This window comes from Crotalus tigris, unplaced genomic scaffold (assembly GCF_016545835.1).
Source record: "Crotalus tigris isolate CLP2741 ecotype Arizona unplaced genomic scaffold, ASM1654583v1 scf7180000020347.5012614909:4044961, whole genome shotgun sequence".
NCBI lineage: Eukaryota > Metazoa > Chordata > Lepidosauria > Squamata > Viperidae > Crotalus > Crotalus tigris.
This window is the reverse complement of record NW_024097978.1, coordinates 2,751,451-2,776,590: the sequence shown is the minus strand read 5'-3', so window position 1 is coordinate 2,776,590 and position 25,140 is coordinate 2,751,451. Positions and strand designations below refer to the sequence as shown.

At 39.9% G+C, this 25,140-nt stretch overlaps 1 protein-coding gene across 5 annotated transcripts in view; it reads left to right on the top strand.

The window, feature by feature from the left end:
* LOC120318683 (SLAM family member 5-like) overlaps window positions 1-25,140 on the top strand; it is a 64,964-nt gene that overhangs the window by 5,443 nt on the left and 34,381 nt on the right. For 3 of the 5 annotated variants that reach the window (XM_039366656.1, XM_039366657.1, XM_039366655.1), the window contains exons 2-6: window positions 5,906-6,193; window positions 8,693-8,938; window positions 10,076-10,156; window positions 10,630-10,781; window positions 16,412-16,498. In XM_039366656.1, the coding sequence (XP_039222590.1) occupies window positions 5,906-6,193; window positions 8,693-8,938; window positions 10,076-10,156; window positions 10,630-10,766 (752 nt within the window). In that variant the 3' untranslated portion in view covers window positions 10,767-10,781; window positions 16,412-16,498. Of the gene's footprint in view, window positions 1-5,619; window positions 5,751-5,905; window positions 6,194-8,692; window positions 8,939-10,075; window positions 10,157-10,629; window positions 10,782-16,411; window positions 16,499-25,140 lie in introns of all 5 variants that reach the window. The other 2 variants (XR_005559560.1, XM_039366658.1) reach the window with 2 other exon arrangements.

The following is a 25,140-nucleotide window of genomic DNA, read 5'->3' as shown; positions in this document are numbered from 1 at the left end:
CCATTTCTGCTAAATTAGAAACTTTAAGCAACCATTCTTCTATAGTAGGCAAAGAATCTTTCTTCCAATATTGTCCAACCAATAATCTTGCCGCCATAATAAGATTCAACATTAAAATAGTTTCTTTAACATCACAATCTACAATAATACCTAACAAGAATAATTGTGGTGAAAACTTTATCTTTCTATTAAAAATCTTCTGAATGTTCCACCAAAGAAAGCAGAACTCTTGAAACTTGCATTGTCTCAACAGGAACTTTTATTGGAAGTCATTGATAGCAGGATAGTAAGGCAGGATCTGAGGATTTCCTGCACGAAACATTACATTAAAACAGCCCTTTCAAACCCCACCCCAACTGTCCATCTGGCTGGTTTGAATTGAGCCAATCCATAGGTGTTAAGTTGTTGTGGGAAAGAACCAATAAGACACCATTCTCAAGGCTGTCAAGTCTCTCTGCAACTTCTTCCCATCCGACTTGAGATAAGGCAGATAGCCGGAGGCAAATTCCTATCACATCCCAAAGTAAGATACTTCAAAGAGGATAAAACAAAGCAAAGGAAGTACATTACAGAAAACCCACAAGTCATTCCTCCCCATTCCCAACCCAAGCTTTCCCGCCCCCCATAGAATGGCAGCATGAAATGAAAGCATAAGAAAGATATACATTGAGGTTCTGACAATAATAAATCATCTGCAAGAAAACAACCAAGCTCAGAAAGCACCAAGCAGCCACAGTTCAACCCTGAGATACAAATATTCTCTTATATTGGTACAAACCTTTATGGAACAGTGTGACCTTATATAGATCTAAGATGTCTCATGTAACAAAACTTCAAAATAGTTTGAAATATTTTTTTATTGCAGTCCATGACTAGTAGTAATGCAATACAGCAGTTTCCTGATGCCTACAGTAGATGATCTACTGTAGGTATATGAAATACCTATTCAAGGGCATAACCAAATGCAAATATGAGATACTGAATATCTCTGGAAAGGAATTCTGAGTAAAAGACAGCCTTTGCAACAACTCAAATAGTTGTCTAGAAAAATAACTTGATTGTCATGGTGCACCAACAGCCTTTTAGAAATTATGGACAAAGTTCTTCTAGGCAGAATTGCAGCAGTGTGCAGCAGCCGCCAAAAAAGCCATTACTAGAGGGACAGAATCAAGATCACATGAAATATTAATACTACTTTACAAAGCCCTAGTAAGACCACACTTGGAATACTGCATCCACTTTTGGTCACCACATTATAAAAAATGTTGAAGCTGTGGAAAGAGTGCAGAGAAGTGTAACAAAGATTATTAGGGGACTGGAGGCTAAAACATATAAAGAACTGTTGTAGGAATTGGATATGTCTAGTTTAATGAAAAGAAGGACTAGGGGTGATATGATAGCAGTGTTCCAATATCTAAGGGGCTGCCACAAAGAAGAGGGGGTCAATCTATTCTCCAAAGCACCTGAAGGCAGGACAAGAAGCAGTGGATGGAAGCAGTGGATGGAAGCTAATCAAAGAGAGAACCAACTAGAAATAAGGAAAAATTTCCTGACAGTGAGGACAATTAATCAGTGGAACAAGTTGCCTTCAGAAGTTGTGGGTGCTCCATCACTGGAGGCTTTTAAGAAGAGATTGGACAGTCAGTTGTCTGAAATGGTATAAAGTTGCCTGCTTGAGCATGGGGTTGGACTAGAACAGGGCTTTTCAACCAGTGGTACGGGTACCACCTGTGGTACATTGGCACCTGGCAGGTGGTACGCGACCATCCTAGAAAAGTAGCGGGGGAGGGGAATGAGCTGAACCGGTGCTAGCACCGCATAAGCCTGAGCGAGAGATGACTGGAGCTGCAGGGCTATCAGGGCTCAGCGGAAGCACCAGGATCAGTGCCACTTTCCAGCTGATTGGTGCTTCTTCGGGGCTGTCAGGGCTCAGTGGAAGTGCCAGGATCAACGCCAGGCTCCAGCTGGAGCTCGGCGCTGATCCTGGTGCTTCTGAGCCCTGAAGAAGCACCATCAGCTGGAAAGCAGCACTGATCCTGACGCTTCTGCTGAGCCCAGAAGTAGCGCCAATCAGCTAGAATGTTGCAGCATCTCCAGGGTCTTGTGATTTACATTCAGATGCTTGGCAACTGATTCATATTTATGATGGTCACAGTGCCCCAGGGTCATGTGAAGTGACCAAAATCTACTGCAACCACCCAGCAGACAGGGGGAATAAAAACCAAACACTCCCCCACCCCACCCCCGCTGCTAATCCTCAACAGAAATGCTTACAACAATGAAAACCTTGACAGGAGGAAGAGCACTGCCGGGCGCTGTCTTGCTCAGCTGTGGCTTGTGGGGCACTTTTTTCAGTGCCATTGTAACTTTGAACAGTCACTAAGTGGACTGTTGTAAGTCGAGGACTACCTGTACTTTATCACTTTTTTTCCCTTTTTTTGGGGGGGGTCATCAAGTTTTTGACACCTTGTTAGGCGACTGGTGGTACTGGATGTTGCCATATCCTAAAAGTGGTACAATGGGTGAAAAGGTTGAAAAGCCTTGGACTAGAAGACCTCCAAGATCTCTTCCAATTCTGTTATTCTGAATGTACTATAAAGCTTATCTGAATGATGTTGCAATTTACAGGATTATCCATAAGGAACATTTGTAGCAATTAAATAATGTCATCTCATTTCCAGTTTCGAAGAAGAACTCATCAGTTCAGCCAAATGTCCTCTAGATTATTCTGAACTGCAATATTTCAGCTATGTAATTGGTCAACAAGTAATTTAACTAGAAGAGAAAAGGTGCAAGCTAATCAATAGATTGAACTCTAATGACAAAGAAAAATGTAAAATGATTCTTAAGTTATTGTGGATGGTTTATATCTGATTTTTCCACTAAAGAAAAAGTTTTCAAATTCTTAATTAAGAAGAGTAAACCTCTGAAGCTTCATTGGATTCCTGAATGCCAAAAAGCCTTCTAAGAGTTTAAAAATTGTTTTGTGTAGTCAGCTTGTGTTAAGAGCTCCGTACTTTAATCTTCCATTTTTTAAATGTATCTGATGGGGAATTAGGAGCAAACCTGTTACCACACTTAGAGATGGAGGGTATTCAATTTTTTTTTAAAGCTCTTACTTAAATAAAAAATGTATTCAGAAAAGAAGGCCTATGTTCTGGAGCAGGAGGTGGAAAGTTTTAAAGTGAATTTTGATTCATGTGTGTCTATTTAAAAAATGATGGGATTGTAAATTACTTTAGGCATAGATTACCAACCATTACTTTATCTTGAAAAAATTAAAGTCACTAACTGAAGACTCACCCAGTGATATCTCACACTATAGCCATACAAGTTTGTAATTCAAACTTTGTAAATCAGTCAGGAAACAACAAAAATGGATGGTTATCTGTTTAGATATGAAAATGATTCAGAGATTGCTATCTGCAAAACAGGAATCAATGAATCCAATGGAAGATTTGGAGAGCACACCCCACCCTTCCCAAAAGAAGGGCTATGTGAGAAAATGGAAAACTGATACCTGCTACCCTGTTATGTAACCACCAAGACTTACAAACTGTACTTTCTTGCTGATAATTTGAGTTTGAGAAATAGCTGACAGAAAGTTTTATAGAGAGCCTCTCATATGAAGAGAGTAGTTACAAAATATACTTTGAAATGGGCTAGGGGCTAGAGACTAAACTAGAAGAGATGCATGATTCAGAATTAATGTAAGGGAGTTGACCTAGTAACTGGTACACAAAGAGAAGAATGATATGGCCTGGGATTGTCTCCCAGGCCGAGATAAGGAGAGTAGGGAGATTGTCTAAAGACATCAGAAGGAAGATTAAGCCTGTGTAGCTGGTAGAGATTGCCAGCTGAAACTTATCTGAAGGCCTTGATTTGGAGAATTTAGTAACAGTTACTGCAAAAGGACTCTTTTGAGAAATGGAACACTAGCAGAGCGACTGTTGTCATCTTCCCTGTATTTCTAGAGAGATTTTTATTATAATAAAAATCCTAATCTCTAGATTTAAAGAGCTTTAAACTAAATACTAAACCTGTGCTACACTTAACACTAATGTCTATGTCTATTCCTCTGTGTTGATCTAGTTCCTAAACAATCCTATGGACTTTTCTGTTGTCCTTTCTTGCCTGAATTTATAAAAACCTTAATTGGCTTCTGATGCTGCCAGCTACACTGAACTGCTGCCAGAAACATTGGCAAACCCAGTTTCAATCAGTTTCTCAGTTTGCACTGGGAGGGGCCAGGGGACAGGAAAGGAAGGTATCTTATCAGCTGTTGGTTGGCTTAGACTTTCAGTATCTCTGTAGGAATATTGAGACTGCTGGGTTCTGTTTTCCCTTTCAAATTTCATGCTGTTGACTTGTCCAAGCCAACTCCTCCTTCAGTCTTAGCTAAACTGTCTAAGTCAGTGGTTCTCAACCTTTTTAATGCCGCGACCCCCAACCGGTCGTAAGTCGAGGACTACTCAACTGGTCGTAAGTCGAGGACTACTCAACTGGTGCAGCACCGTTTGCAGAATGGGACTTTTGGCGGGCTCAGCAGGGCAGAGACAGCCTGGACAATTCCTATTGGCTTTTGAAAGCCAATAGAATTAGACTCTATTCAAGAGAGTCTATTCTATTGGCTTTCAAAAGCCAATAGAATAAAAGGGAGTAGCACAGCTAAGGAAAATGGGAAAAAAGTGGCGGACTGCATTGTTTGGCGACCCCCGTGAAATGGTCGTTCGACCCCAGATGGAGTCCCGACCCACAGGTTGAGAACCGCTGTTCTAAGTGCTATTGCTATTGCTATCATTGTGATGGAATTTGCAGCTGAAGGAGTGGGGAGAAGGGAGGAATGCCACTAGTAGCCTCAGGGCTTCACAGAGAGACGCAATGCTTTAAAGAGAAGGGGCCAAGACAGGAGAATGCACAGTCCTGAACTGGATGAGGGAGGAAGGAAAAGGTTCAGGGTATCCATGCTCTAGAATCTTCCAGGGTATATCTACTAGGTTAGATAGTTATAGCTTTAGTCTGGCAAGATTCTGTCTATTAAGTGTCTAAGCAAATAAAGAATTGGATTGGATTGGATTGGATCTCACTGTGTCTCTTTGGGCTTAGCCTGACAATAATCCTTTGAATGCTGATAACAGAATTGGGGTAGCTGAAGCTCTGTTTGTATCCATTAGCTGATCATAGTTGGCATTGCTATCTACTTAAAAGAATCAAATTCATAAACAAATATTTTTCTACATAAAGAACAAAGAAAACAAATAGATCCAATTCACAAGAAGGGCTTTGGGTGCTGTGTTTTAATTGATCCATTCTGAGAAACAGGGACACTGCGGGTCTCTGTTTCCACAGTTAAAGTTCTGTTTCCCTTCTATAAGGACTTAGGTGCAAAACAGGAGTTATGAAGCTCTGCCTTCTAATCATCACGTTTTTGCACCCTGAATACTGTCTTTCTGATACAGGTCTATATCTTCTAAGAGACTGTGTGCTCCTTCTCCTACTTCTTATTTTTGTCCCTTTTTATGTTTAGTGTTCCAGAGTTCTGTCTGTATCCATGATGGCCTTTGTATCTTCCTTCCATTTTAACCTCTTATCAAAATTAGGCAACTATTGTCTTTTCAGTAACTTCCCATCTTCAGGATTTAAAGCCATTGGAAGTGACCTACCCTGCTGAAATTCTGTATTCAGACCTGACTCTTCTTAGTACCTCATCAGCTTCATATTACAATTTCTGGACTGCTCATCTATTATATGTAAGCGCACAGACTCGCACATGTCAATGCACAACTTCTTACTCCCTTTTTGTATTTTTACAATATGCTTAACCTAAAAGCATAATGTGATAGATATGATGTAGCTGATTATTACAGGCAGCTTATTTTCTATTTTTCTATTTCTTTGATTGTAGATTGCAGTAATCATAAATTCATAGTTGGTGTTGAAGGAGAAGACATTGTTTTGTCACCATCAGTTAAAGGCAATCTAACAAGAATTTATTGGAAGAAAGGAGAAAATATAGTGGCTAAATCCAGATTCAGTTTTCCTCCTGGAAAGGAAAATCAAAGACTGAGTCTTGATTCTTCCTCTGGCAATTTGTTTCTCAAAAATCTTTCAAAAGAGGATACTGGAAATTACACAGCAGAAGCTTTCATTAATGAGGAAATCAAAGAAACATGTTTTGATCTGAAAATACTAGGTAAGTAGCAGTACACTAAGTCATATACTAAAGAGGCAGAAAAGTTCTATTTTCATTTTAAATTAACATTACATTAATGCTTATATTATCACAGTGTAAAGTAACATGCCATATTCTGTACTGTTGTAATATAATGGTATTAATAGACTTTATAACTATAAAAATGAATATTTGGCATAATTGTAAAACCCAATATAATTAAAACAGAAATTTTGGTCAAGTCTTTATGTGCTGTGTGCTCACTCACATGCACACATGATGGTGGTTTAGTGGTTTTTGGGAGGACCCACCGCACTTTGCATCTTAAGAAGACAGAACTCTTGGAATATTTCTTCCAATAGGCATCTTTATTAAGAGAAAATGGTTGCAGGCGTTCTAGATAGGACTTGGGGGTCCAGCCCTATGGTTCAAGGTTTTAAGGGGTTCCCAGCAACCCCACCTCACCCCACCATCCTTCCAGTGACAATCCCAGGCATTACATTTCCACCCCTTTTTTCCTCACTGCTGGTGGAAGGGAGACTTCAGAGGGAAGTAGATGAAAGCTGATGGCCCCATTGTTATGGTTAGTCCTTTTGGTGGTATCCACATTCAGTCCCTTTTGAAGTTGTACCGAAGGAAGTGAGGGCCATAAAACCCCTTTGTTCACCCCCCTTCCCCTTCATCGTATGACAGAATCCAGAGAGGGCAGAAATGGGGTTTTCCATAGTCGATAACTAGAGATGAAATATAATTGGATTCTGACAATTTTATTCTCCAGCAATTCCCAGAACAGCTAAAAATAAACCAATGCTAGTCCACAGAGCAATGGCCAATGAGTCCACAAGGCACTCAAAAGTTCCCAAACAAGATAAATACACCAGGCAGATTAAATTAAATCTGCAATACAAGAGAGTCCAGGAGGCAAGAGTCCATAAGGCATGGTCCAAAGTCAAGGCACAGTGTCAGTCCAAAGCAAGGCAGGAATCGCAATGATCAGGAGACACACAGCTAGGAAATGAATATATTGTTCCCAACATTATCTCCATCTGTCTGCTGTGCTAAATAGTCAGCTTCTGGTGCATACTATCAAGAGGGACGAGGCTGCCTCCTTGCCAGTAATCGGGATAACCTTCGCTGCTCCTGTCTTTTTGGGCCAGGTGCAGAAGGCAGTTCTTCTTCCTCATTTCTGACCTGCTGTACCTGCATGCTTTCCCCACCTGAAGTCTTACGGCTGTTCTGCTGCAGCTGTGCTTCAGCCAGCTCTCTCTAGCCGCCTATTCATCAACTGCTCCACCTTGCTTGGACTTGCAACACTTACCTCAGAGCCATCAGCTGATTCCCCTCCTGACATACCTGGGATTGGTTCATCATCCTCCCAATTAACATCCAGAGAGGCATCTGGGGAAGCATCTGGGGGAGTCATCACACTTTATGGGGGAAGGGATGTTCAGTTGCTGTAAGTCCAGTCACAGGCATGTCAAACTGCCGGCCTGCAGAACAGGCATGTCAAACTGCCGGCCTGCAGGCTGGATGCATCACGCCAAAATTACATCTACCCCATTTTCCGGCAATGGGGAAAAAGTTGCAATATGTCACACAAAGTCACGTGATGTCGCAAGTTTGACATGCCTGATCTAGAATGTCTCTATTGATTTCTATATCATAATTCAACAGTTCAGCTGATTATCCATAGAAGCAGCAAACATCCTTCAATGTTATATCACCAAAATTCAGGATCAAAAAGGCCAGATTTAACCAGTGCATTTTTTTTGTTTTTATTCACAACTGAGAAAGAGAATGGCAGCAGGAGGTCTCCCATTTATACAATCATAAAACAATATAAAAGAGACATAATTAAAATGAAATGCATTTTGCCTTTGAAATACCAGTTTCTACCAGGTATTGACCTTATTTGGTTTCTGAAACACCCATTTCAAGGTAATTACACTATGGTATGATCAATAGCAAACATCAATATTACATTCTTTAATTTGGTGATATAAAATTAATGTTATTAAAAATAATCAAACCTAAAAAAATTTGATGCACACTTCAATAAAATATATATATATTTGGTAGTTACACCAAATGCCAGAAGTCTATTGAATACATTTTTTACATATAAGTTTTAATTGTTTCCCTCACTAATGGTTGTTTTTTTTAATGCCCAACAGATATTTGTGCAGCTAAATTAAGCTACCTGTTGAACATTTAGGTGCCATCCCAATAGTTCATTAAAAACAAAATAATATGCAATGAACAATTTTATTTACCTGATGATGAAAGTCTTTATACACACAATCCGATAAGTCAAAGTTTGAAAACACTTTGATTAGGAGAGAGGCGAAAGACATTTTTATTTTGAATAGGAAAATGAGTACCTGTTCTAAGAAGTGGGGGGAGGCATTTGGCTAAAAATCCAATTTAAAGGAAGCTATAGAAATATTGTCATGTAACCCTTATACATGTAACTGAAATTTCTATTTTATTTATCACTTTGTCCTTCTCTTGCATCTTCAGTACCGCCTGATATAAACTGCACTGTTAACAATGATGCCATTCAATTAAGCTGTACATCAGCAAGTCAGGATCTACCTTTGACCTACTCTTGGGACTACATCAGAAATGAAGAAATTATCTATGTAAAGGATTCAGTTATCCAGCTTCAGAGGAACTCAAACCATTTTCAGAAAATTATATGCTATGTTACAGCTTCCAATACAAACGCCAGCACCTCCATCAATCTGAGTGACTGTATTACAGAAGGTAGGTTTTGGGATTGTTTATGGATAGTCTTTGCCTTAAAACCACAATAGATACTGGAAAATTCATTGTTAAACAGTATGGTCATTAATCATGTGGCTGCACCCAGTTTTATGACCTTTTTTGCTGCAGTCATTAAGCAAATCACAGCTGTTAAATGAGACATTTGTGACTTCCTCTGTTAGCTTTCCTGGTCGAAAGCCAACCGAGAAGGCCACAAATGGTGATCCCTTGACTGCGGGATGCTGAAACTGCTGTAAAGCACCCAAAGCACCCAAGAGGAATAACTGAAGTGGGCCCAGAAGATGGGTTAGTAATTCACTGCAGATGTCTTAATAAAATTGCAGTACAGGTAGTCCTCAAATTACAACAGTTCGTTTAGTGACTATTTGAAATTACAACAAGACTGAAAAAAAATGACTTATGACCATTTTTCACATTTACAACCATTCTAGCATCCCCATGGTCACATGATCAAAATTTGGAAGCTCAGCAATTGGCATTTATTTATAACAATTGCAGTGCCCCAGGTGCACGTGGTCCCTTTTGTGATCTTCTGAGAAGCAAAGTCAATGGGGAAGCCAGATTCATTCAACAACTATGTTACTAACAACTACAGTGATTCCCTTTACAACTGTGGCAAGATAGGTCATAAAATGAGGCAAAATTCACTTAACAACAGTCTCGCTTAATAGCAGAAATTCGGGGCTCAATTTTGATCGTAAGTTGAGGACTACCTGTACAACAATTTAGATTCCTGGAAGACAGGAGGAGGACGCAGCACCTAAATAGCCCCTTCTAATTCTGTGATTGTAAGAGACAGGTTCCTTAACTTTGTCTAAATTACCTCGTTTCAGTTTTTATGTTTGTCTCTTCTATTATTATTATTTAATTTCAACATATTTTCCCTCCTTTATATTTATACATGATTGTGTTCATACCTAAATAATTATTGGTTTAATTTTTTGATACTAGTTGTATTCTGTTGCAATGTAATTAATACTTATATATGTTGTCTGGAAAACTTGAAAAAAATCAGCAAAAAAATGCTAAATTTAAAATTCTGGACATATTGAACATAAGGATGTTTTCTGATTTTGGATTATTTTTAATATAATATTTTCAAATTTGTTTTTTAAGAACCTGGTCATCAGTCAAGAAGTAGAATACATTTAATCGCAATACTAATAATTCCAGTTCTAATATTTTCCTGGTGGCTAAGTAAGTGAATTTTTTTGCAGTTAATTTTTCTTCTACTACTCTTTTTCTGGAAATAAGTAAGAAATTCTGAGTTTTGTTCTGTGCTCACAGACACACATAGACAGCTAGCAAGCAGAAGAAAAGCTGCTTAATACTGTATAAACATAAGACAAAGTTTACTTACAAGACTGTGTATATACATTTTGTAAACACATTTATAGAGTAACCAAGTGTAAATTAATTCTTAGAAATTAATTCTTAATTTGTAGAACTTAACTAAATGATTTAAATTTCTGCCACTTTACGGTACTTATACTATAAAAATCTTTCACTGTTTTCCTTCCTTCCTTCCTTCCTTCCTTCCTTCCTTCCTTCCTTCCTTCCTTCCTTCCTTCCTTCCTTCCTTCCCTCCCTCCCTCCCTCCCTCCCTCCCTCCCTCTCTTCCTTCCTAGAAGTCAGAACTTCATTTTCTCTCTGCTGGTTCTTTTTTGCAGATTCTTCTTCGGCTTCAGCTGCCTCAGGTTTCTTCCTGTTTCTTCCCTTTGACTACGGTTTGTCTGGCTCTGGCTTCCTTTGCTACATGTCCCATCTGGTCATCTCTCCTTGCAGCAACATCTTCAGTCAAACCTAAAAGAAATTACCTGCTGTAATTGTTGCTTTTAGTTCTTTCTTTTTTAAACCTACTTTATGAACAGCTTGAAATTAATTCTAAGATGTTTAAACTCTCTCTCCCCTTCTGTGCAAGTACCCATGTGTTTAAACTGGGCAGGTGTCAGAATACTGCAGCAAAAAAATCTTGAAAGTCTCACATAGCATTTTTTTCTGATTCAGGAAAATTCATCTTTCCATGTACACCATGTTCCAATGAAAAGGAATCTGATATGTTTAAGAGTGTATACTAATTATGAGAATTGGAAACAAACGTCTGAATTCCCATATTTTGGGGCTTCAGTTCAGCCTTAACAAGACAGATTACTTGTGTTTGGGGACTATCAAATTTTGAGAACTTGCCTTCTTTGGTCTATCTGCCACAAACAGACCCGGTACACCACTGGGAAGGTCCTTCTGTTCAATGAGCAGGTGGTAGTTGTAGCTAAGAGTCCTTTTACACAATTTCAGGTTGTGTGTCAGAATAACAGAGTTGGAAGGGACCTTGGAGGTCTTCTAGCCCAACCCTCTGCACCAGCAGGAAACTCTATACAGTTTCAGATAAATGGCTGTCCATCTCTTTTTTTTTTAATTGAAATTTTTATAAACATTTTACAATAAAATCCCTCCCCACCTCTCTCCCTCCCCCCTCCCACTAACCCTCCCCCCTTCCCAGAGCTGAATACAGAGCTAAAAACAACAAAAAACATAAAAAATTAAATAAACATCAAACAATTATACATAAATCCTAAAAAGTTTTTAAACCTCTTTAACTCCATTACAATAAAATCAACAAATCTAAACATAACAACTTTATACAATAAGTTATTCAAAAGCTAAATAATACTTTCTAATCCCATATTTGTTCTGAACAAAATTTACCCATCTTTTCCATACAGAGTTGTATCTCTCTTGTGAGTGGTCTTTCAGATAAGCCGATATTTTGGCCATTTCTGATACATAAGAAACTTTAAGAAACCATTCCTCTAAGGTGGGCAAGGAGTCTTTTCTCCAATATTGCCCAATCAATAACCTTGCTGCCGCAATAAAATTCAACATTAAAATAATCTCTTTACCATCACAATCTTCAATAATACCTAACAAAAATAATTGTGGTGTGAATTTTATCTTTCTATTAAAATTTTTTTGAATATTCCACCAAATCTTGATCCAAAAAGCCTTTATATTTCTACAAGACCACCAAATATGATAATAAGTTGCATCCATACAACCACATCTCCAACATTTGGGCAGTAAGTTAGAATACATACGAGACATCTTTTGTGGATCAAGGTGCCATCTATAATACATTTTATAAAAATTTTCTCGTAAATTTTGAGCTTGGGTAAACTTAACATTCCTAACCCAAATTATCTCCCATGTATCTAATAGAATCAGCTCTTCAAAATTTTGAGCCCACTTAACCATACAATCCTTAACTAATTCTGTTTCTGAATCCAATTCCACCAAAGCATTATAAACTCTTTTTATATGGGCTCGATTTTGATCTCTGATTTGTTTCACCAAATTGGTGTCTTCCACAATAAAACCCGTTTTTTGATCTATACTCCATCTTTCTAATAACTGCCTATACTGAAACCAAGAATAAATAATGTTTTCTTGCAATAAATCCTCCATTGATTTTAATTGCCACTTATTCCCTTCCCACTTAATCAATTGCTTATAAGAAATCCTATCCATTTTCACGCCTTTCCTTATCCCTTCTATAGCGGGTCCAGGAATTCCCCACAATGGTATTCTAGAATTTACCCTATAATATTTCTTCCAGACACGCAGTAGAGCAATTCTTAAAACATGGGACTTAAAGGCCCTATCCACCTTTTTATTATAAATTAAATACGCATGCCATTCAAATAATAAATCCCATCCTTCCACAGAGAGTATATCTAAATTTGTTAAGTTAACCCAATCACTAATCAAAGTCAAAACCACCGCATCATAATACAATTTTAAATTCGGCACCTTGAGTCCACCTCTCTCTCGAACATCTTGAATAATTTTGAGTTTGACTCTTGGTTTTTCCCCAGCCCAAATGAATCTATTAATCCCCCTCTGCCACTCTTCTAAATTTACCTCATTCTTTAAAATAAGTATCATTTGAAACAAAAAAAGAAATTTAGGCAGAAGATTCATTTTCACTGCAGCAATTCTCCCTAATAAAGATAATTGCAATTTCTTCCAATCATTCAAATCCTTCTGCATTTTAAGCCATAATACTTCATAATTATTTTTATAAAGTTTTGCATTAGAAGCAGTTATATAAACCCCCAAATATTTTACCTTTTTTGCAATTTCAAAACCTGTCAAATTAACTAACATTTCCTTATCCAAATCAGACATATTTTTTGTTAAAATTTTAGTCTTATTGTTATTAACTTTAAAACCAGAAACTTGCCCATACTGGTTTATAATCTGCAACAATTCTACTACTGAGTCAACTGGTTGAGACAAAGTTACAACCAGATCATCTGCAAAAGCTTTTAATTTGTATTCTCCCTTATTAATCGTTATTCCCTTTATTTTAGATGATTCACGAATTTTAATCAGCAAAATCTCTAATGTTAGAACAAACAACAATGGAGACAGAGGACACCCCTGTCTTGTGCCCTTCTCAATTTGAAAAACCTCAGATAAGCCTCCATTAATTATAAGTTGCGCTGATTGTTTTTGATAAATACTTCTAAAGGCTTGCAAAATTTTTCCCCCAAAATTCATTTCTTCAACCAATCTCAACATAAATTGCCAATTCAACTGATCAAAAGCTTTTTCCGCATCTAAAAAGATCAAACCCGCAAGGATCTGGTTGTTTTTGTCCAAATATTCAATTAAGTTAATAATTTGTCTAACATTATTCTTCATGTACCTCCCAGTTATAAAACCAGTCTGGTCTGTGTGTATAATTTGACTCAATACAACCATGAGTCTATTCACCAAAATCTTTGAAAAATTTTTATAATCTGTATTCAAAAGAGATATAGGTCTATAATTCTTAAGTAGAGTAAGATCTTGATCCTCTTTTGGAATCAAAGATATAAAAGCCCTTCTCCAAGATGGAGGTACCTCCAAACCTGATAAGATACTATTAAAAAGTTCCTTTAAGGCAGTGGTTCTCAACCTTTCTAATGCCGTGACCCCATAATACAGTTCCCCATGTTGTGGTGACCCCCAAGTGGGTGTGGCCACCAATAAGAGGGAGTAGGACAGCTAGGGAAAAGGGAAAAAATGGCGGACAGCGTGGTTTGGTGACCCCCATGAAATGGTCATTTGACCCCAAATGGGGTCCCGACCCACAGGTTGAGAACCACTGCTTTAAGGGCTCAATCATCTCCTTCTTTTCACTAGACTAGACATACCCAATTCTTGTAATCATTCTTCATATGTTTTAGCCTCTAGCCCCATAATCATCTTTGTTGCTCTTCTCTGAACTCTTTCCAGACTTTCAACATCTTTTTTTATTTTGTGGTGACCAAAACTGTATGTAGTATTCTAAGTGTAGTCTTACCAAGGCATTATAAAACAATACTAACATTTCATATGATTTTGATTCTATCCCTCTGTTAATGCAGCTTAGGATTGTGTTGGCTTTTTTGGCAGCTGCAGCATACCACTGCCTCATATTTAAGTGATTTTCTATGGTTCAGTGGTTAATGGCACTAAGCTTATCAGTTGGTAAGCTGATAGTCTGGGTTCAAGACCAGTGCACCATGCAATGAGATGAGCTCCTGTTCCTGCCCAGCTAGCAGTTCAAAAGCATGCAAATGCAAGTAGATTACTAGGTACCACTTCGGTGGGAAGGTAACAGTGTTCCATGTTCCTTTGGCATGTAGCCATGCTGGCCTCATGAGTATGAAAATGTCTCTGGACAATTCTGTCTCTCTTGGCCAAGAAATGGATATGAGCACCATGCCCTAGAGTCGGACATGATTGGATAGGTGAAACCTTTTACCACTAGGATTCCAAGATCTCTCTCGCAGTTGCCAGGTTCCACCAATTCTATACCTGTAGGTTTTTCTTGCCTACATGTAAAAAATTACTTTTCTCTCCATTGAATTTCATTTTATTACACTGGGCTCAGTATTCAAGATCCTTTTGGAACTTGAGCTTATCTTCTGGGATATTCCTTCTAGCTTGGTGTTGTCTGCAAATTTGATGAGTTCCTCTTCTATTCCCTCTAAATCAATTATGAAGATATTGAAGAGTATTGGGCCAAAGACAGAACCTTGGGGTACTCCACTACTACTTCCCTCTATGAAAATGTAGTTACCTTAAAGACTACATTTTGAGTGTGGTTTGTCAGCCAATTACAAATCCATCTGGTAGTGATACTGTTTGTCCCATATTTTTCTAGCTTACCAAGAAGTCTACTTTGCCAAATGCCTTACTCAATGCGAATGCATTTTGCTGGTCCACTAATTTAGTTACTTAGTCAAAGATTGAAATAAGATTTGATTGGCATGATCTCTTGGCTTCTAGTTGTAGCTTATAACTTTGTTTGCTTCTAGGTGTTTACAGATCTGTTGCTTGATTATGTTTTCCAAGATCTTCCCAGTTATTGACATCGGGCTGATTGGTTTGTAGTTTCCTGGATCCTTCCCCCCCTCCCCCCCCGTTTTGAAGATGGGAATCACATCAGCTCTTTTCCAGTCCTCTGGTAGTTCCCCAGTGCTTTATCTTTGAAAAATAGGGTTTAATGGTTTCAAGATCATGTCTGCCAGCTCCTGCAGAACTCTGGGATATAATCTGTCAGATCCTGATGCTTTGAACTCATCTAGAGTGGACAGGTGTTCTCTTACCATTCCCTTGCCTATTTTAAGCTGTATTCCTAATCTGTCTTTTACAGTTCTGTTTTTGGCAGGTTGAGTTACTTTTTCTTTTTGTGTGAAGACAAATGCAAAGAATGAACTAAGCAGCTCAACTTTCTCCTTGCTGCCCATCACCTCCTTGCCATCTTCTTCCATTAGTGAACTAATTATTTCCTTGACTTTATGAGTGTCATAAATGGGTGTCAGTTACACCCATTCCTAGATCAAGAGGTTCTAATTCACTCATGCCCTGTTCACCTCCAGAATAGATTATTGAAATGCATGCCATATGGGGCTGATCTTTAAGAGCATCCAGAAGCTACAACCGGTGCAAAATGTAGTGGCAGGGACAGTTGTGTGCAATCCTCGATCAGTACACATTACATCCCTGCTTTGTGAGCTGCACTGACTGCCAGTTTGTTTTTGAGTTCACTTAAGGTGTTGGCAATACCCTATAAAGCCATACATGGGCTGGGGGTGACTGTCTCTCCCCAGTTATATCTACCCATTAGGTCTTGCAGGAGAGGCATGTTATGGCTCCCATCCACTAAGGAATGTCATCTGACAGGACACAGGAGAGCCTTTTCTGCAGCAGCGCCTGCTTTTGGGGACATCATTCTCCAAACGTTAGGCTGGCCCCAACCCTGTGTTTATGACTTGAGTTGAGTGTGTGAGACATTACAATTGAAATATACTGTATTAATTTTTGAAATACATGAATTTACTGTATTTTATCATCAGGAGTCTCTTTAATAAATGCTATTTAATGGTTTATTCTAAATTGGCTCCTTTTGTTTTCTATTAGAGAAATATCTGGAAAAAAGGAAAGAAAGAAAGAATCTTAATGAATCATAATCTGGAGTAAAGAATCTAAGAGGAAATTATAAGGAAGGTAATAAGATTGTATCTTTTGTTGCATTTGTATAATAACCTCCCCTTGCATAAATATGCTTTCGAGTTTCTTTTGAAATGTTTGCTTTTTTACTTTCATTTGTTAGTGTATTGGAGGGTTCTAAGCATCTTCTAAAATGATTGAATCTTAATTAATCAAACTGCACAGCACTGTTTGAACAACCTCCCCTAAAAATGAAAGATTGGAGAGAGACCAGGATCCAAAATAAATGGCTCAAGTACAAGTATTTTTTTGACTTACAACTGTAATTGAGCTCAAAATTACGGTGATAAGTTGTGGTCATTAAGCAGGTTACCAATGTAATCATGCCTGATTTTAAGACCTTTTTGGTGGTGATCATTAAGCAAATCCATTTTATCCTATAAGTGTTTTTTTGCTGGAAATTGGAAGTATACACTGGAAAACAGTAAAAAAAATGACAAAAATCATAGACGTGCAATTGCAAGATGCTGCAAATGGCTATAAAGTTGTTAAGTGCTCAAAATGTGATCACATGATCACAGGGGAGGTGTGACCCTCAGTAAATTGAAATTGGGTCATTTTTTTTGGGGGGGAAACCTGTTTTAACTTTGACTGGTCACTAAGGAACTAGTCATTAAGTGAGGATTATCTGTAATATCTTTTTTTTGAGAAGAGGGAGAAATCTGTGTCTTCTTCAAGGATGATGTATCGCTCTGTTTCCCAAGAATCTATGAACCACTTTTCCCAGGCAACCTTGTCATTTCCACAGGTGTCAAAGTGAACCTTTTTGGCTTCATAGTCAATGTGTTCAGACTGATCCCTCATAATCCCACAAGACTTTGCCTCTGCATCAGTATTGGACTTGCCCAGTCAATATCCTGCCCCAAGTGAATGTAAAGGATTTTATCCTTTAGAGGTTTTGCAACTTTATCAGAATAACCAATCTTCTGTTCCATCTTTTCCTAAAAGAATCAGGTCATCTTTGAGAAGGCTACCAGGTAGTAATCTCACATAAACGAGCTCTGATTTTCACTGTGTAAGGTTGAGCCTTAGTTGTGCCCATATTTGGTCATATTCACCCATTATTGTCCATCAGCATTGCTACAGAATCTTCATCTTCAAGAACTCTTGAGTATACCAAGGCAGTTCCCCATCAAGCAGTTGCTGTACACGTGGTCCTTGTTTAGTGACTGTATCAGGTGATGAAAAAATAACTTTGTGAACAATTCTCACATTTACAACTTTTGCAGACCACTAAAGTAAGATCATAAGCATAGTTGTGGTTTCACTTAGTGATTGCTTTAATTAACCAAATTGCTAGTTGCTTAGCAAGGACTACCTGTACAGGGAAAGACTACTCAAATAGGAGATCAACACAACTGCCCATCAAATCCTTGGGAAACTCAAGCATCCTCTAGAAATTGAGCAAATCCATAAGATATCTGAGGCAGATTAACTCAGTGGATCCCTGTATAGGTTGCAGATAATTATCTAACAAAGACTGACATCAGTGATGCTCACTTTTGGATCTCATCTGTTTAAAGACTATAACCAGGTATAACAGTGGCTTCACATCATGCCTCTACCCCAGCATAAGTTCAAGTCTCCTAGCCCAGGGCTTTTCAACCAGTGGTATGCGTACCACTTGTGGTACTTTGCCACATGCCAGGTGTTACGGCGATTGCTAGCCAAGTGTAGCAGGGGAGGGAAATGAGCCGAAGTGAGCCAAGTCTGAGGGAGAGGTAGCTGCAGCTGCAGAAATGTCTGGGCTTGGCAGAAGCCCCAGGAGCCAGCAGAGCTCCAGCTGATTGGCTCCAGCTGATTGGTGCTTCCAAAAGCAGCTCTGAGCTGAAGATAAACTGAAGAAAAAAGGGAGGGGGAGGAGAGGAGAGGCTATAAAAGAACGTGGTTAGGGTGGGGGAAGGGAAAAAAGAAAACAGGAAAGGTTTAATCCCTTTAAACAAATGTAATTAGTTTTACCCCCCTTAATTGAGTCTGTCTGTGGCTTTTAAAAAGTTTTCTTTGAAGGTAAACTGGCTTAACGTAAAGGTAAAGCTTTTTGCAATTGCCGGAGTCTTTCAGTCTAGAATTGCAACATTGTGACATGTGACATGCCTGAGGCAGCTTAAATTAAGAGAGAGAAAAACGGAGTTTGTGTTTCTTTATTTTCTTGCTTTGCACTTGATTCTTGTGTCTTTAAGGATACAGGGAAGGGATTGGGGTGTGTGCGCATTCTTACTACATTGTTGAAGAGCTCAGAAGGGCCAACTAACTAGCTCAGGAATCTACAAACTTAGCAACTTTAAGACCTGTGGACTTCAACTCCCAGAATTCCTCAACCAGCCATGAGGGCTGAGGAATTCTGGAAGTTGAAGTCCACAGGTCTTAAAAGTGCCAAGTTTGAAGACCCCTGAACTAGCTGGTAGTGGTTTATATTAATAAACATGGATAAATCCATCATACATTTGTCAGTGCAAAGTGATTCAGCAAAGGAACAGCTACTGAAGAAATTAAAACTGGTATTTTTTTATTTTTTTCTACAGTTTGTAATATTTTATTAGATTATAGAATAAAATAATAATATACAAAAGCAAATAGTAGGACACAGTGGGGAGGAATTTCCCATTTTAATTTCCATTTTTATTGTTTTAGAACTATTTATCTTTTATGATTTTAATGTAAGCCCCTGCAATTGCTTCAAAATGAATGGGTGGCAAATAAATTTAATAAATTAAAATACATTTATCTTTATGTAGCAATTTATCAAACAGAGCCAAAATATTGATGTGTAAAAAGGTGTTCGTGTTAACACATATTATTCCTGCAGAAAACCAGATGTAAGCTCTTACTTGTGAGGTTGGGCTTAAGTGTCATGTTGCATTTATGATACTTCTGGTGGTGAACTATATGTAGAGAATAAGAAAAACAACTTTGACAGAAAAATACAAGAACTGTTACCTAGTCAAAGAGGGCTGAAATAGTATTTAAGTTCCCAGAAGCAAGATAATATTCAGAAATGACTCAGGCACATACCTCACTGATCATTGGCATGTAAAAAGGTTGGGAGATACAGCACCAACAGATCTGTAAGATTCTGTTATTAAAGCCAATATCAATAATAGTAGTCCTAGTTTTCTTGCAGAGCTGATTTTCCAAACTGGTTTACCTAGTGGAGCTGATACATGTCTCTGCTTGAGTTGCTGGATCTCACCATTCACTCCTAGACTGATCAATTTCATGTGCTAGGATATAGGGCTTGTCAACCTTCTCACCAATTATACCACTATTAGGATAAGGCAATATTCGACTACCACCAGTTGCCTAGCAAGGTGTCAAAAACTTGTTCACCAAAAAAAAAAAAAGGAACAAAGTGATAAAATACAGGCAGTCAAAATGTAAAGCAGCTAAAAAAAGTAAACCTGAGAAGCGCTCAGAAGGCAGTCCCTTTCCCAGCAACTTACTTACTTACTTACTTACTTACTTCCTTCCTTCCTTCCTTCCTTCCTTCCTTCCTTCCTTCCTTCCTTCCTTCCCTCCCTCCCTCCCTCCCTCCCTCCCTCCCTCCCCTGCTTCTCTTTCCTTCCTCCATGCTCAGGAAGGGATAACGGGAGGGGGAGAGATTGCCAGCGCTGCCAGTGGCCATGCTGCCCCTGGCTGTTGCTATCCCACACAGGCAGGGAAAGGGAAGTCTGCTGGCTGCGAGGCTAGGTCAGCGAGCGGGTGTGGCACTGATCTACTGGTGGAGGCCATCAAAGCTGGAACACGCTCAGCCTTAGACCCACGAGGCAGCCCTAGAGCCAGTGAGGCCCCCCGCCGTCTCTGCCTGGAGGTGCACAGAGAAGGCGGCGAGCGCATGAGCGCTGGCATCCTTGGGGAAAGGGAAGTGCTTCTCTTCCTTTTTTCTTTCTCAGTGGGCAGCAGAACGGTCAGCAGGGATGCCAGGCACTCGCCACCTCCTCTTTGTGTGCCCAGGAGGTGGGACGGGATGGCTCTTTCCCACCAAAACCTCCTTTTATATCCTCTCCTCTCTTCCCCCTCCTCCTCCTTTTCTCTTCAGGGCACCACCACCTTCCAAAGCGCCAATCAGCTGGAGACCGGTGCTGATCCTGGGGCTTCTGCCAAGCCCTGACAGCCTTGCAGCTCCAGCTGTCTATCCCTCAGGTTTGTGTGGTGCTGCCACCGCTTCAACTTATTCCTCCCCCCCAATACCACTTCTATAGGATGGTTGTGTACCACTTGCCAGGTGCCAAAGTACCACTGGTGGTACATGTATCACTGGTTGAAAAGCCCTAATTTAGCCATTGGTTTATTTCTAGATTTTTTCCCCCTCATTGGGTGTTGGCCTTTCATTGGAAGTACTGATCAGAACACTACTTGTGCTCCTAGCTTTTTAACTTTATTGCCTAATTGTTTGTAGTCTCTCACTATTGTACTCAGGTTCTTTGTTGTGTCATTCATCCCAATATGAAGGAGGAGGAAGGGGTAGTAATCTGTAGGCCTAATTATTTTGGTTAGAATTCTCAGCCACATCTTTGATTTTTGCACCAGGGAGAACACATACTTCCCTGGATTGTATGTCAGGTCTGCAGATGGATGATTCTGTTCCTTTGAGGATAGAATCTCCTATTACCAATACTCACCTTCTTTTTTTGGGGGGGGGGCTGCAGTCTGCGGTGCTTTTCTGTTTATCTCTGGTGTGTTTGTTGATGTGACTTTTTAAGGAATGCTTGAAGTGACGTTTTTAGGGATATTTGAAGTTGTTTCCTTGCTAGGTGTCTGCATGTTTTTTTTTGAGGGGAAGGTTATCGGTCTGCGTGTTTCCATCTAGAGGGAGAAATTGATTGCTCAGTTTTAGTGGGGCTGTTTCTGGTTGGGTTGAATTGGGCAGAAGGGGTTTGTTAGCTGTATGCTGCTTCTTTCTTTGAGTACTGTGTTTCCTTCTATGTGTGACATACCTCCATTTGTCTTTCTCCAAGAGTTTATCAGTAGGGTCAAATCCTCTGAGAGTTATTTGTTTGTTAATTGGTTCTGTATGGGTAGAGCTTTCTTTTTATGTTGGGGTTTGGCTATAGTTGCCTCTAAGTTCCTTACTTTTTCCTGTAGCAGTTCACATAGTTTGCATCTAATGCATGTGTAATTTGGGTATTCTTTGGGCATGAGCACATACATGGAACATGTATTGCATACCACAATAGTGTCAGTCATCTGTTCCATGAATATGTTGATTGAAAATCCCTCTTTTTGGTTGGTGGATGTGCTTTGCTGTTAGCCTTGTTTCTAGCTTCTCTATTCTGGGTAATTATGCCTATTTTTTCTGTCCTTTTGTCTGTCTGTTTGTGCTTGTTTTTCTGCCTTGCTATTTTGGCTTAGATAAGTATGTGGTGGTATGTTCTTTGGTTTTAAAGGGAAAAAAAATGCAGTTTATGTTGAAGTTAAGAGTTAGTGTTGGAATAGGGCAGTGGTGGTGAACCTATGGCACGTGTGCCAGAGGCAGCACTCAGAGCCCTCTCTGTGGGCATGCGCGCCATGCCCTGGAGATGGCAACCGTCCCTCTTCAACCAGCCGCTCGCTAACTCACCGAGGTCCCACGTGGCCGGATGCATCCCAGCATGGCTGGTTTCCTTCTCCCCTGTCCTGTCCCTCCTGGCCTCGCATGCTCTCCTTTTCCCGGGCACGACCCACTGCATCACCTCCTCAGCTGTTGGCCGGCCATCCAGCTCAGAGGCGGCTTCTCTGAACTGCTGGTGGTGGGCTGCGGAGGCCCAGAGTGCGCCGGTTGAGGGGCCAGCAGGCTGTGGTTGCTGACGGACACTGTTGGCCCCCATGCACTTGCTGGCCTCTGTGTGCGGGGGCCAATGGTGTCAGGCAGCAATGGCACCCCTGCTCTGCCTTGCCTCACCCCACAGGATGAGCCTCCTGCCCACTGCCCCAGCTGCCAGAGACCCCCTGGATCTCCCCCAACCTTTCCCATCCCCCACAGGCATCCCTTCCCATGAGCAACATCGAGGTGACCATACCCACCTTGGCCACACCCACCCAGTTTGCCATGACCACCATAGCCACACCTACCCAGTGGGCCATGCCCTCCTGGCACCCGGCAATAAATAATTGGGTTTTGTTTTGCAGTTTGGGCACTCGGTCTCTAAAAGGTTCGCCATCACTGGAATAGGGCTATTTAATGAAGGGAAGAGCTGCTTTCTCCTCCACAGGGAATTTGCTTTTAGCTTTCTGCTCTCTGCCTAAAGATTCTTCACTATCCTTCCTTTTCTTAATTTGCTCCTTATGTTTCTCTATCCTCTCTGTCTTGGTTTTTGACTGCTTTTCTGTGCTCAGCCAGTCTTTCTAGCTACCCCCAGTTGCCTCCAGCCATTTTTGATGAGCAGGTTTAGTAGCCAAGTTTTCTCCACTGGGCCTTGCCACCAACTGCCGCCATCCATCACTCAGTCATCCCATCGCTCCGTCTCCGGCCATTGCTCTGTCTCCGATGTTCAGGCTGGTTCTCTTGAGCTGCTGGTTGGGTCCTCCACTGCTCTGTTGTCTCTGCCATGCTGCCTCGCTGCTGCCTGTAGGCCTCCCAATCTGCCGCTGCCACTGCCTGCCGCCTCTGCGCTGTTCCCAGACGCCTCGCCGGTCAATGGCTCCCTGTTGCCACCTCTGCACTGGCCCCAGCCGCTGCCCCCAGCTGCTGCCTATCATGTCACCCCAGTCCTTCTCTTTGTTAGACTAGAGATTCTCAGTTACTACAACTATTCATGATATGTTTTGGCTTCCAGATCCCTAATTCTCTTTGTTGCTTTTCTCTGCACTCTTTCTAGAGTCTCAATGTCTTTTTTTTTTGTATTGTGGCGATCAGAACTGGATACATTATTCCAAGTGTGGGCTCACCAAGGCAGTATATTCTGGTACTAACACTTCAAGTGATTATGATACTGTTCCTTTGTTAATGCATCCTAGGACTGCACTGGCTTTACTGGCAGTTGCAGCACAATGCTAATTCATACTTAAGTGGTTGTCCACTAAGACTCCTAGATCCCTTTCATAGTTGCTACTGTTGAGCCACGTGCTATTCTATACCTGTGCATTTGCTCTTTCTTGCCTAAGTGTAAAACTTTACTTTTCTTGCCACTGAATTGCATTTTGTTGGATAGGCCCCAGTGTTTAAATCTGTCAAGATATTTCTGGATCTTGAGCCTATCTTATGGGGTATTGCCTGTTCCTGCCAGTTTCATGTTGTCTGCAAATTTGATGAGTTCTTCTTCTATCCCCTCATTCAAATCATGTTGAAGAATGCTGGCCCTTAAACAGAAGCTTGGAGAACTTCACTGCATGCTTCCCTTCATGTAGTTGTAGTTTCATTGAGGGCTATACACTGAGTGCGGTTGGTCAACCATCTACAAATCCATCTGGTAGTGATGTTGTCTATACCACATTTTTCTATCTTATCAAGAAGTAGGCTGTGGTCTACTTTGTCAAATGCCTTGCTGAAGTCTAAATATACTATGTCCACAGCATTTCACTCATCCACTAATTTAGTCACTTTATCAAAGAATGCAGTTAGATTTGTCTGGCATGATCTGTTTTTAACAAACCCATGTTGGCTTTTAGTAATAGCTTTATTTGTTTCTAGGTGCAAATCCATTGCTTGATTATCTTTTCAAGGATTTTCCCAGGTATTGAGGTCAGGCTGATTGGTCTGTATTTTCCTGAATCCATTTCCCCCACCCCCTTTGAAATTGGAACCACATCAGCTCTTTTCCAGTCCTCTGGTAGTTCCTTAGTGCTTTGAGAACTTCAAAAGATTTACATGGCTATTTTTTCTTGGGGAAGTCTTGTCTACTTTTATTCCTGTCACTGTACAGTTCATGATGTTTTTCTTCAGATGTCTGCACACTTTGTTACAAGAGGAGGATATAAAATTGATTGCTTAGCTCCAATGGGACTAGCCTGACCTGGGTTGGACTGCATGGACATTATTATTTATTTTATTTTTTCTTGTGAGTGTCATATTGCCATTGGTCTATCTCCAGGGTTCTTTTTTTCTTTTTGAAAATTAGTTGTTCCTTACTGTGTTCAGTTTGGTTACAATCTTCTTCCTTTAGTTTCTCATTTTGTTGTTTGAGTCTCAGAGTGGCTAGTCTATAGACCCTTAACTTTTTCTTCAAGTCATTCATTTAGTTTACATTTAGTACAGATATAATTTGGGTCTTCTCTAGGCATGAACACACATGGCACATATTTGGCAAACCACAACAGCGTTTTTTCCCTCATGACTATGTTTTTCTTCTTATAAATACTCTTGCCAATGCTCTGAGTAGATGCAGGGTGCCTTCCTTCTTTTAAAATTTGGTTTAATGCAGGATTTTATTTTTTAAAACATTTTTTTCAATACTGCATCTTTTAGCTTTAAAACATTTATTTTGCTCCCAAATTTGGTTACTCTTGAAAAAATACTTCAATGTTAACATTTTACAATCTCTAATGTTGAAGTGAACGTTAAATGTAACATATCAAAAGCAAATCAAATTGCCTTCAAGATATAGTTTGTAATCCACAGAGGGAAGAAGCAAAAGGAATAAAAGGAGAAAAAACCCTCTCAGCTCTTAGTAATTGTGAAATGGTATAGAAAAGTTGTAAATTTTCATTTGCTCACTTTGGGTCCC